This window comes from Lutjanus erythropterus, chromosome 12 (genome assembly GCF_056507025.1).
Source record: "Lutjanus erythropterus isolate fLutEry1 chromosome 12, fLutEry1.hap2, whole genome shotgun sequence".
Taxonomy (NCBI): Eukaryota; Metazoa; Chordata; class Actinopteri; order Lutjaniformes; family Lutjanidae; genus Lutjanus; species Lutjanus erythropterus.
In genome coordinates, this window is record NC_139328.1 from 19,105,794 (window position 1) to 19,120,281 (window position 14,488).

Genomic DNA, 14,488 nt, shown 5'->3' on the forward strand with positions numbered 1-14,488 from the left:
TTTTTTTTCACCTCCATTCAGATCAATTCTGATCAAACTTTTATCAGCTGGTTTGCTGTAGAGTTACCTCCTCCTCAGTGAGCAGGGAGACCTGATACAATCTCACACAGTCTAACACAAAAAGCAATTAAAATCTGCCCTCAACCTACTGTCAGCAAATTGGGAAAAATTAATCTCTCAGGTATAATTACTCTAGGTGTTTAAGGTGTTTTGTTCTCAATGGGTCTGCTTTTTTTTGTATTTTTTAAATTGTTACAGATACTCCTATGATTTTGTGTATATATAACAGTGTACAGTCCACATATTTTGATTCAAAACAATTATAAATGTCCACTTTTTCTGTTCATAATATGAAAAGGACAGTAAAATAAAACATTTTTGCTCATTGCTATTTGTATTATATATTATATATAGTCTTTGAATGATGTACTACCTCACTGGGTGCACAATTCCTTTCATATAATATGGGCTAAGGTCCCTATAATCCTCAAATCTAAACTACTTATTTTTCGCCTGGGGCAGTGCACTTAGAAAATCTGTTATATTTTGTAAGAAGTCACTCAGATTTGTGATTAATATCTAAGGTTTCCACACAGTGCAGTGTAGCTGTCATTGCTATTCTGTGTAGGTAACAAATCCACTTGTGCCCATGGGTGTTTTGGTCTTAAAATAAGGTGGATCGGGTGCATTGGTGATTGCACCAATGACCAACAAAAACCTGGCCTAATGTCAAAGGCACTGTACTTTCATGCCACTAAAAGGATGCATTATTCAGATAGTAAGATGGTGGACTCACAGTGCATGCATACACTCTGGTTGTAGGGCAACGCAGCTTATCCGTGGGTCATAAAAGAATTTGCAGGTGGTGAGTGAAATCGGGTGAAGCGTACACCCAGTAAGAGAAATTTTGTGTCCATTTACCCAGAAGGCACAGCAGCTGTAACTGATTGTTTAAATTCATTTAAGGCAGGATCTAATGGTAATCACCTACACACAGTTGAAGTTCATGTAGTGAAACTTGTTGGAGTAAAGTAGCACATAAATGCTGGCGTCCATCAGAGCTGTCTAAAAATGGTTTCCTCTGTCCCGTCAAATTTATAATTCAGTTTTATTGCATAAATATTAAGAGTATTTGCTGCAGTAACATTATTGCACACAAGGTAAAATTTTAAATGACTGAAAGCAGCCTTTCTAATCATTAAATCATCTTTTAAATTATGTCGAGCAGTGCAAGCTTTCCAGGTGACTTCTTCATGGTGTGATGTATTGATGTGAGTGCTTTCTTTAATTATTTATGTCAATGATTAGACAGGCTGCTTTCAGTCATTAACATAGACAGGCTTAAGTAATGAGGCACAGCAGTCTTGATGCTGTGCCTCATGAGTAAATGCACATAGCATCTCTCTAATGGGGAGACACCCTATTTCAAACTTCTGCAACCCATCAGCTATTAATCATAATATTATTTTTTAATGTCCTAGCCTGCCCTAAGCATAGTGCTTGTATGACTACAACTGGGTCATTTCTGCATCCCTGTTCACTTCTCCATCTTAAAAAAAAAAATACAGCAATGATTTATTAAGAGACTAAATACAACCCTTTTTTGCCTTGCATCATACTTTGTGCCCAGATTATGCACCGTTTAAAAAGCAAAGTGGAGTTGGGATAAGCCCTAAATGCACTTACACCATGCATTTCAGACCATGTGCTATAGATTGTCTAAGTAGGGGCCCAAGAGGTGCACAATATACATTTTATGTCCTGATTGCATTGTTCACTTACACATTTGTATCTGTTTGCTTTTTTTTTTTCTAGGAGAATCCTTATATGTGCAACAATGAATGTGACGCCACCACTGAGGAGCTGGCTCATCCTCCAGAGCTGATGTTTGACTTTGAGGGCCGCAACCCCACAACTTTTTGGCAATCCACCTCCTGGAAGAAATACCCAAAGCCCCTGCAGGTGAACATCACGCTGTCGTGGAACAAAACCATCGAGCTGACTGATGACATCATACTGACCTTTGAGTCAGGCCGACCGGAGCAGATGGTGCTGGAAAAGTCACTCGACTATGGCCGGACCTGGACCCCGTACCAGTTCTATGCCACCGATTGCCTGGACGCCTTCACCATGGAACCCAAGACAGTGAATGACCTCACCCAGCGTACCCTGCTGGATATCATCTGCACCGAGGACTACTCCAGAGGCTACGTGTGGAAGAACGACAAGACAGTACGATTTGAGATAAAGGACCGCTTTGCCCTGTTTGCCGGGCCTCGGCTACACAACATGGCCTCACTGTACGGCCAGCTGGATACCACCAAGAACCTGAGGGACTTCTTCACCATCACTGATCTGAGGATTAGGCTGCTGAAGCCAGCCACTGGAGCCACCATGGTGGATGAAAATAACCTGTCCAGATACTTCTATGCTATTTCTGACATCAAGGTGCAGGGCAGGTAAGACGCATCAATACCTCTTACTGGTTTTTGCTTTGAATCCAATCCAAACTTAACTTAAACTTCTTTTGAAGCCATTTATGTTGTTTTTGTTGCTTTTTTAAAAAAAAAGTTTTAAGTCTAGATTTTGGTGGGGGTGAGTTCATAATCTTCCTCATAAAACTTTTACACAACTGATTTTTGAATATTTTAAATCCCTATATCCGTATTTACTTGTTACTTGTCCTAGGCTTCGCTGATTTTGTTAGCATATTTTTGTACATCTTTGCAATTTATTGGTGTTAACTGTCATTCAGAAGAATAGCATGAAACCTTGTGTGAGAAACAGCACAGCTGTCAAGAAAGTCCTTCACAAGAAGAGCCTCCAATTTTCTGTAAATTAAAATTGGCCCCGTCCAGGGGAATTACTTTTTCAAACAGCAAGGGCCACTTGTATAAATGATTTGTGTGCACAATAATATGCATCTGCCATTTCACACACATAAACTGGTGTCCGTAAAGAAGGAATGGTCGGTGAGACTGGACACACCTCGGGCTTGTCTCAGACCAAGGCGTACACATAATTTTCAAGAGATAGCTGCAGGTCAAATGAAGAGGTGGCGTGAAATATAAGGTGAGATATGTTTTCGCTTATAGTTAAGCATTGCTTGATTAGGTTGTTGCCAGTTTCTGTAATTGTATTATTATTTTGAAGTCTACATTGTGTTCTATATAATGTCATTCAAATGCATATTTAAAAACTTAATTCTAATTTATGATGAATTTTTTGCATCATAAATTTTTTGCTCTCCCTGTGAATGACCTTTTTTCATTTGGTCCTGAGCAGTGAAGCACTTATAAAGTCTTTTTCAATGTGATTAATCCTTGATAATCCTGACGTTTAGTAATGATGATTGATGTATCACCATGATGATGGTGATATATCAGTCATATGAATTAGTGGTAAAGATGCTATAAAGTAGTCCCGGCCATTCTAATGCTGTTGGAGAACCTCGCCAATGCAACATAATCGGTTAAATTGATCTTTTTCTTGTTTGTCGTTCTTCTCATTCATTTGCTGTGATTCCACTAAAGTATTTTTATGCACATTTTGAAGTCTTGTCTTCAAAGGGGTTGAAGTAAACAGCAAAATCTACTCTCTCGAGGTGGTTGTTGCCCTTTTTGAAAGAGTTTATGCTCCTAATGGGTGTTGCAATTAAAATTTTATCGGAATAAATTCTGAAATAACAAGTATTTAACTGATCATGACTGATCAGCTGTTTCCGCTACATGAAAAAATAGCCCAATTACAACTTGTCAAATTGGAAAAAAAAATCTCCATTTTTTCTTGTAGATGGCTGAGGCGACTGGTTTTGTTTCTCCTTTTACTTTAATGTTTAGTGCCAATAAGCAAACAGAGGGTTTTGTTTCCAGTTTGTTTTGTTTGTTTTGTTTGGGACCTCTGCTTCTTTTACTCTCTTTATTACAGCCATGCATAATGTAGCCTATAGAGTGTTGTAGGGATGACGTGTTTTTGTAGACCAGAGCAGAAGTTAGCATTGCTCTTGTTTCCTCCACAAAAAACAGCTGGATTGTTACACGGATTTAAATTAGTGCAGTAAATAAGATCTGTGGCAAACAAAAGTTTACGATACTTACTTTGTTCAGCAAGAAAATCTTCACAAACTAATACCACTTTTATGATTTTTGAAGAGTAAATGTCATCAGTGTAAGTAAAAAGCTAATGTTAGGCTACAAATGTACTACACCACAGTTGCATGACTCAAAGTCACCACTGCTAAACGATTAGTGTTGGGCGTAGTGATGTTTAATGTCTGCAAAACAGTCTCATTCAGCCACTTGTTACCAACTGCTTTTTAAAGTCACAAATGGGGTAATTACTGACATACTTTATGATGTTGAACAACACATGAAAATCTTTTAAGCATGTGTTTCGCTGTTTTGTAGCCTCGTTTAGTCACTTCAGTTCATTATGGAAACACGCCTGATTCAATTTATTTTATTTGTTTGTTTTATATTGTTTTGTTTTTTGCAACATCGCAAAGAATTTGTTTCAATTTCAACTGGCAATTAGGAGGAAACTGAGCTATTGACAAGTCTCATGAGTTGTGGTGAGGGACAAGTATTGCAAACAGATATTTAAGGACATTTCTACATCCCTTTATCCATAATCATGGGAATAGAAATGAGGCCTGTACACGTGGGCCTGGTTGTACAATGACTGACATTTATGAAACTGAACAAGACATGTGGCTTTATAAATCTGACAGTTAGAATGCGTCTGTTTTATACATCTGACCCCGGCAGTTCTGTGATGAGGAACTGTATCAATACACCTCAAATTCCCGTATTTCTGCACATTGGACAAAGCCAGATCAATATTTATGGATTTTTGGGTGGCTTGATAGAATTAATGGCATTATAATTATCACAGGTCATCAGTATTAACTAGGGGTGGTCAATCATGTGCTACTGAGGGCCAACAGTGTGCAGCTTTTCATTCCAAACAAAGACACCACACAGTAATTAGCGCTAATTCAGGTAGAGAGAAAGAAGTCATCAGTGAGATCACCTGCTGAGGTGATCAGTTGGAATGAAAACCTACATACTGTGGCTTCCCCATGGTACATAGTTTACCACCCAGAGATAAATCAACCTGCATTGTTCTGTGAAAAAAAAAATCACTGGGAAAAATACTTAAAAAAATATTGATAATGATTTTAGAAAGCCCAATCAATTGAGCAGCAAAGTTACCTGCCAAAGTCCAAACATAAATGGAAATCTAAGAATGTATTTTTATAAGCAGAATTCCTAATTAAGTGATTGACTGATTGGTTAAAATTTCAAAATGCAATGAAAGAAGCTTCAGCGCCTTCCTTTTTTTAGACTAATTCGTGCACAATCTTGCTGCTCAGCTTTTACAAGCACAACGAGTTTAAGTGGCCTAGAATAAGTTCAACCCAGCCTGAAATTCTGTTCCTAAAATATGTCTGAATCAGCCAAAAAGGAAGCAGCTTGAGCAGATACTGAACTCTAGTCTCCTAAATTACTTATTATAACCCTAACTTGACAAGGACAGAGGGCTGGGATTGCCTCCTGTGAGCCGTGGCGAAGAGAAGAGTTTTAATGCATGTCTCTCTTAATTTTTTATTGCAGACAGTCCACAGACATTTCATAATCCCATAATATGATATAATGATTATTGGGTTAGGTAGGATAAAGTGAAACCCAATTTGGTTAAATGTAAAACAGTGTTGGCAGCGCTATGAAATAACAACATAAACCCATTTCCATTTTTTCCCCTATGACTATGAATAGGAGCATTTTATCATAATCATTCAAAACTCTATAGTTATAGTTTCCCATTGTAATTAATTCACTTTTTCAGGGTGTGTTACACCTACAGATATCGTCATTGACAATTCAAATATGCTACCCATTGCCATATACACTGGTCTTCTGAATTGCAAATGGGATCATATATGATAAAATGTTTAATAACTACGGTTTTAAATCCAAATGACACAAATTCATTTAAGTTTATTTTTTACTCTTATGACAGGGGACACAACATAGCAGAACCAACTCAATAATCATACAATACATGCACAGTATAGAAATGTATGATCAGAGTTTTATTGTCTGATGAAAAATAACTACAGTCTAGAGCCCTACTGGAGCAGAATTCAGCCAAAGATTTATGTGTGCATGGTTTTGTTCACGTACGTTACCGTTAGCCATAGAAACAGGCAGGTGAACTACTACTGGAGAGTGAAGACAAAGGCTATTTCATGTTTTATTGCCCATTATATGAGGATTTATGGGCTGCCCTTTTTAGTGACATGTCCTTAATTTCTGACAAGCTCTTATGGATGAGTAATTTTAAGAAACCTGAGCTGTATTTTAGTAAGGGAACCTTTAACCTTATGTATGGCTAAGTTTATTTGGTTAGTCTTGGGCAGGAGACAGTTTTTTGTTTGCAATGTAATGTCAGAAGTTATATGTTAAATATATAATTATTTAATTAATTAAAAGCACATGATATATAACTAATTTTAATAAAGCTGCATTGGGTGATTTTTTTTGGCCACCTGGGGGCAGCAGAACGAGCTGTAACATTACATAGACATATTACCAAATATAGCAAATAGTTGCTTATTGCACCCATTAACAAAAAGATGGCCAACATGACAGCTCCCCAAAAATGAAGCCAAAACATATTGATCGCCCCCTGGCAGCTTTCTGCAATATAGGTCACATATTTTTTTTTTCCTGATCATGGTTTCTGTCATATCTTATCCTGCTGCTGTATCAAGTGTCAAGTGTTCATTTCTCTGCTAAGTTTCGTTCAAATGAATTATTTGATGCTATAAAAAGGGTGTGGGTGGCTCCCTATGAACCGCCAGTGCAAGATAGCAGCGCTTATATCTGCAACATTTTGGCTACATTTTTGTACAGTAGTGGGAAGTGGACACACATCATCCATCTTTATATACAGTCCATGACTCCAGCAGACATGTAGCAACATTATCATTCATTAGGAATTGTGTTTATGGCCATCTGTTCAATGTACATCCAGTTTTCACTCTCATTTTAGCTCTGGTTTGGTCTCCACCAACTCTCAAGGGCAAAATTTGACTTTTTGGCTGCTAATTGCTGTACTTTGTACAGCAGCTAGTTGCTAGCTTTGTCTCTCTGTCATGCGTTTGCTTAGCAAGTAGTGTAAATGCATTTGCAGGGAGGAAAAACAGAAAAACAATCCAAAATGCATTAAAAAGGTCCATAGAAGTGTTGGAAACTGCAGAGCTGGGTGATAATTACCTGTGGGTTTGTGACTACCAGCAAACACCCTCACAATACACATACTCATTTGATCCATTATTAAATCAAATAAATGAATAAGACAAAGACGTTAGTGCAGCTTTAAAGTCAAATTAGAATCTTATTTTATCTAGTTGAATTTAGACACTCCACCATCTCCGAGGTAAAAAGTTAGCACAGTTAACTAATTTTCTGAATTTAAAACCTACATTTTCATAAAATTTAGAAGACATTCTCTGCGTTTGTCATTTACACAGCTTGTGATAGTCCAGTGTGTAATATTCTCATCAGTGAGTCATCAGAATGTCTCTGCGATTTTCCGGGAATGGAAACATTGTCATTTCATGACGCATGGAAATGGCCCACATGATGGTCGTAAAGCCTCTACAGCTGCTCTCCAAATGGGACCTGTGTTGCTTGCTGCAGTTGGTTTATATGAGGATAACTAGGTTGGTAATGACCCATTAGATGGGCCCTGGGTGAATTGAAACAGTTAGTCTCTAATTAGAATTCAGTCGACTTCAATGGCAGATTAGAACCATTAGCACGTTGGCTAATTGGTAGGAGACTAATCTTGTAATTAAGAGCATTTGCAGCTGATTAAATGGTAATCATCAGAGACACATCAGTGAAACGTGGAGACATTCTGAATTGCCAGGCTGTGCTTCCAAATTTAGCCTTGCCCTGTTTAATAATGAGTAGATTTATGGTTTAATCTACGAGGTTTCCTTTTTGAGCAACCTGCAGATTTTGCTTTAAATAACACACATTTTTTTTAGATCTGTAGTATTTTTAAATCATCTTTGACTGCTAGTTGCAAAATCTGACTAAATCAGTTACAGAACATGAGCTGTCATAAAAACGTAACAACACTTCATGATGTTTGATATCTATGATCATGCCACAACAGGTTTTTCATAATGGTGGCATGTGATTCAGCCCTATCACAGCGATATACATATGCTGCAGTCTTGCAATATTCACACTCGTACTGTAAACATGAATTGATGAGTTCTAAATTGCAAGGCCTGCTGCCCGGCACAGAATAGCATCTCCCACAGATATCTTATTTTGCCATTCATTACAAAGAGTAGCAAAAGGTTGGATGGGGGGAAATAAGCTATTTTGCCCAATTTTCCATTCTGCCCCTGGGCATCAAATTCAATTTTCCACCAAAAGTTTGCAGTGAGAAAGAAAAGAAAATAAACATACGATTTCTGTCCAGAGGTGGATCAGTAACTCACCTGAAAGAGGGTGATGGAGGCGGGCGGGGAGAGACTGATTAGAGCTCCAACCAGCCTCAGCAGCCTTCTGGCTACAACCAAATGTGAAAGCCTTATCACAGAATGGCCATCCTGTCCGAGAATTCCCAGAATGCTCCACTAATGCTGATAAACTTTCACTCATACACAGCTGAATATTTGCAGTGTCACATAACCTGCGGGTATGTTCATGAATGTCACAGCTTTGAAAGGATGCATACTGGCATCCTTTGGAAACGTATTTCCACAATGATCTGTGAATGGTTTTGCACAGACTAAAAGATAATATAAAAATTAGTAACAAATGAATAAGTGATTAATTTGGGGATTAACAGAAAGAAGAACAATCAATCAATTAAACAAATAAACTCCTTTAAACTTTAACTATCAGAAAGGCAATTTTTCAATAAATAAGAAAGTTGCCACTTTTAAATCTTAAATAAATCTTCCAGATTTGCATGGCAGAAAATGTCTGGAAATTTAGAACATCAGCAAATTATAGTGTTCATATTAAATGATTCTACACATCATGATTCATGTGCAGAACCAGCCTTTAGTACCAGTGAAGGAAGGAGTGAGTCCTTTATGTAGTGAGGCAGAAAGTAGGTGTGAGGGTCAGGGTGGTTGATGGGCATGTAGGAAACCTGATTTTCAGACAGTAGACCAGAGTGCACCATCATTTAAGGGCAACATCAGCTAAGGAGACACCATGTGGACACTGCAAGAGCTGTGATTGGTGAGTTTGGGCTACTTGTGTTATAGGTGTTATAAGTAGAACTGGATACGGTGTTCCTAGCTGCTCAGTGGTGCATAAAGCCGACCCCCCTGCCAAATTCTCTGCATATGCATTCTGCATTGTGCAGCCCATAGAGCAAGTACAAGAGAGACTGTCGCCAGACGAGTTACTAACTTCAGGTTTAGCACTCCGCTGACTTCAGTGGGGATAAAATGATCTAATCAGGCAGCTCTTCTAGATTTTACAAATGTTATTGGACCAAACGGATCAGAATTCTGAATGCTGATACTGAAACCAGGCATTTAGCGGAGCTTGTGACACTCAAAAAACATGCATCCACCATTCTATAGCCTGTTTCACAATGTAAGCTTATGGGAAAAAGTCTTTTTGGGCTCCTATGCATCACGTGATATTGTCATAACACAGTTCTAATACTATTTGAGCTATGCTTCAAAGCCTGGCACACTTCCTGGCAGCTTAGTGTTTTCTCCAACTGGCTGAAAACAGAGCCAACGTGGAAGTGCCAAAACTGCAGCTGCTCAAATGGCCATTGATGCTGGCTCCAAAAGTGAGTAAATCTCCATAGACCCCCATACTAAATCTTTACAGTAGGAATTAACATTTTTACAGCCTAGTACAAAAGCACCTATGACCTAAAACACATTCATTGATTCTCTGAACCTAATGCAGAGTTTTGCAGAGTCGTCCAATATTAACTTTCTTCTCTGGGTCATTGTTAAATATTTATCTACATTAGACCAAAGGGCAACGTAAAGTATATTAAGACATGTTCATTTTTAGTTTGCAATGTTTCCATAAACTTCCATAAAGTCAAGCAATCAGAGAGCTCAAAAAAACTTGACGACATGAATCTACACAAAACCACAAATGTGTTGAAGAAAATAAAATACATCATCAACATGGTTAATTTGTGGTTTTGTGAAAGTTGTTCGTATAAATCTTTAATGAAATGCGCTCATTATTTGCAGGCTCTTGAAATAATTTGCAAGAAGAAATCCCAAACTTAAGTGCTCGAGGCAGGTTACAGCAAAGGAGGTGCACCAATAAAAGATTTTCTTTTAGAAATATATCCTGGGAAGCTTCAGATGTCACACATGACAGCATAAAAGAACCAGAACAGATTTCTCTTTAATAATCTGAGAATTGTTACAGAGCACAAGTTTATAAAACTGACTTTACAAGGCTCAGAATCACATTGCACTGAAAATACTGAGACAAACCTTCTGTGTGCAATGATCTTGTATGATAGAAAACAGATGGGTAAGAGAAGACACGAGGAAAAGGTAGAAGGGGGGTTATTTTTTTCACCTCTCTTAGAGTAGAGAGTCAGAGTGTGTGGTGGGGCTAGCCGTGCTATTGATTTCTAATGTTATTCCACATCAACGGAAAACAAAAACCTTGAACCGTCCAGGCTGTCCCACCTTTCACGTCTCCCTCTCCATCGTTCCTCACTTATTGATCAGATGTCTGCTCGTTAATTAAGACATGACCGCTACCGGCTGGCTGTGCGGTCAGAGCTGCACATCTACAGGGCTGCAGCGGGGCCTGGGAATGAGAGGCAGCTAATCCATAAGTGCTAATGTGCTATTTCTCTCATCCCCCCATGTCATTCTCTATTTTTCCCTCACCTTTTCTCTTCTCCACTTTTCTTTTTCTTACCTCACTGGTCCTTTGTCTTTTTTCTTTTTTACCTAGCATAAAAACATTGTGTCAAAGTAGTGTCAACAATGAAAGAAACTTTTCAACAGGGTCAGAGATTTTATGTTTAAATATCAGACTACAAAACAGACTGAGAAAGATTTCTTGGAAAAGTGATCCATTCATTATAAATAATAAAAACATTCAGGGTTTAAAATCTCACTTAACACAAAAGATGAAGCACTGGAGATAAATCAGTTAGTTATCTGTATACCACAGATGTGATGTCAAATGCTTATGTAAGGCAAATTCACATTGACACACTTAACATGCAAAAGAAATTTAGTTTCATTTAGCTTTTGTTGAGTCCATCCAGTCCAGAGACTTCCTCAAGGACAAACCTCAGCTTTTATATTGTGAACTCTCTAAACACTTAGCAGACCTGCTGCCTAAAATCACTTATGAGTATCTCTTCGATGTAAATGCACAAACCTATATTGTGTTCCACTGGGGATTCACTGTCTGCATTTACTGTATGGCTGTTCTTCAGTTGTCTCAACAACCGTTCATTCAATTAACTTCACCTTTGCTGGGTGTATTGTTGAGGAACAGAAGCAGTGCAGTGTCAAGTGCAAGTTCTTGGGATGCACTGTACAGTGAATATTTAATAGTAGTGCATTACTACCACCAGAAATATACATTGTATATAGAGAGCATGGATATTCTGTTCTTGACTGGATACTGAACGTAAGGATGGCGTCCATTCAGCCCAATGAGATTTACTCTCCTGGTGCATGTGCCCCCAAACATTTCTAGCCTCCAGGTTTACTTCTATGGTATATGGCCCACTGGATATTTGCTTCCACTAGCCCTGCCTGGGATTTCCCATTGGGCCCATAGACTTTACATTGTGGGTATGTCACATATTTTTTAGTCACTTTTGTCACTTGAGTATGATGTTGTTTAGATGAGTGGTTCTACAGTGAAGCTGCAATACTAGAGGCCAAGCTACTGGACTGCTATGAACAGGCACGTTGTTTCTGCACTATTAATGACAACACTGGTCTGTTTCATTATATCATGTCCTTACTTGTTTTGAATAATTACTTAGTCTCCCAATCAGGACTTTCAAATGGGTTGCATCAGCTATTTGTAAATCCATTCAAGTTTATGGGAAATGTCCTTTACTATTACTGACTTGCTGGTTTTAAAGTAGTGATTTTCCAAATTGGATTGCACCATTAAATTTTAAGAAATGCTGTAGCTAGTAAAGACTTTAGCAGTGTGAACAGTAAAGGCGTTATTGTGGCATCAAGAGGTATAAACATAACTGCAAAAGTTTTAGCCGACAAAACAAAAATTTTACAGCTAATCATTTGTAAATGATCCTATATATACATACACAGCGAAGTATGTGTTTTAGAGTTACTAGTCTAGAATGAGTGGTTGTGAATATTTACCAAGTAATATTTACTAGTTTGTGTAATGCAGACCATTAAAATTTAGTGATGCATAAATCTAAAGAGACACGTGTTGATATTTCTCAAGACATATTCACAAACCCTCCCCAAGATTTAATTATTTTTCATTTAAAACAATGTGGCATTTTTGATACTAGCAAGTCTCGAGACTAAAAACACTTCTTTCTAACACATAAGGAGGTTAGATATCAAATGTTAACATGACTGCAGGCTTGTAGAAATTAAATAGAGAGATGTTTAATTCCCCACAGACCGTCAATGCTGACAAATGTTAAACAAAAGCAAATTTCAAAGACTGAAAAACACATTTTATCCTGAACTTCCCCTCTGAGGTATACATGAGAGTTATTCAAAGGCAATTTTGATTCAAAAGAATAATAGTTTTAGATAAGATATGAAACATTTTACTGTTATTATATGCTCCCCAATGTTCCCCTCGAGCCACAGACAAACTCCGTATCTCCCTCTCCCTGTGGGAATCCTGAACTCATAAAAGTACCGTATCACACACTTCAAATGGATCTTGCACTTAAAAAGAGTCTAAATTTGTAACTCCTCCACGGCACAGTCACATGACGGGCATTGCACCCCGCTGAACCACATACAGAAGATCTAAGGCCCAAGGATATCTATAGTGTGAGCTTTCAGCTGGTCGTATATAGAAATTCAAGAAAAAGCAGATATTACACCATATCATCTGCTGTTTGATATGTCTCATTTGAACCACTGACGTTTGATTTCCTTCTATCCTGAACCGTCTCTCTTGCTCTAAAGCTTGTAGCTTCATCAGGCAGGATGGAAAAACACGATATTCTTCTGGAGTGTTTTAGTATATTATGTTATTGTGTAGTTTTATGACATTTGTGGTTAATTTTTCATTCAGTGGGTAGAAAGATATTATGATTTTGGAAATTTTTGAACTGTCCAAAACTCATACATTTCAGGATCGTTTCTCAGATAAAAGTGCAGCCACAGATGTATGTGTGCATTATTCTATCAGTATGCCATCACCTCGTTTTATATAATCTTACCATATCACTCACACACATTATTTCCTGCCTCTGCTCAATTTTCATTTATTACCCCAGTCAGACCTGTAGCATCCTTTGTGAGTCCTGAGTGCAGGCCACTTTTGTTCTGCTAATGCAATCGTACCGCAAGATAGCAATTTGTGCAAACACAATAGTAAATTTGTATGTTTCTATAGGTTGTCGCTCTCTAAAAAGGGTGAGACGTAATTGGATGATGTTTCCACCACTACAAAGACTGCAGAGCATCTAGAGACCCACAGTGTGTAAACAGCTTTGTAGCTGGGCTTTTAACCCAGCCCATGTTTTTATACATTTTCTCCTCTTCGGTAATTTCACATGCAAAGATTTTTGAACCCAAATTCACCCTCATCTTTGAGCAATTTCTGTTTCTTTCCCTTTTGGGATGTTCGCTGCTACAGATGGCTGCTTTTTCTTTTCGTGTCTCGTGAAGATTGTGTCATCGCCTGCTGTTTATTTGAATCAGCCATTGCAAAAGATCAATTGTTGATCCACTATTTGCATTATATATAATACCGAGACAGTTACCAGTCTACTCTACATGGTTAAGTAATGCAGCACAATAATAGGCTTTAAGTGATCTTTTATTTTTCTTAACCACTATAGATGATGGAAAGATATTGCATCTTGTCCTCTTTAGTTACAGACAGAGTGTATCTCACATTCAAAACTTCACAGATCTGTAAATAGCTAATGTGCAAGGTGGTATATAATTAAGGATACTAGACACAGTTAACGGAATTGTAGGGGCTTTAACAATAAATTTGTGAAGAAAAACTGTCATTTTATAGTTAAATGAAATAAAGCAATATGAATATCTACAAACTAAATAAATACAAACTTTCAAGTGGCTATTCAAAATAGGGTTTAGCAATATGAGGGTAAATACTAATGATTGATTGATTGATTGATTGATTGATACTTTTATTGCTCTATTTGCAACATCATAAACAACAAACATCAGGGCAAGAAACAAAATACATACAACTAACTAACTAACAAAAACTGGTGCATGGTGGCC

The 14,488-nt window shown here is 37.8% G+C and overlaps 1 protein-coding gene across 4 annotated transcripts in view; it reads left to right on the forward strand.

Moving 5' to 3' along the window:
* Positions 1 to 14,488, forward strand: part of LOC146317880 (netrin-G1-like) — an 87,628-nt gene that overhangs the window by 38,915 nt on the left and 34,225 nt on the right. For all 4 annotated transcript variants that reach the window (XM_084733071.1, XM_084733070.1, XM_084733072.1 and 1 more), the window contains one exon: positions 1,816 to 2,459. In XM_084733071.1, coding sequence (XP_084589197.1) covers positions 1,816 to 2,459 — 644 coding nt within the window. The remainder of the gene's footprint in view (positions 1 to 1,815; positions 2,460 to 14,488) is intronic.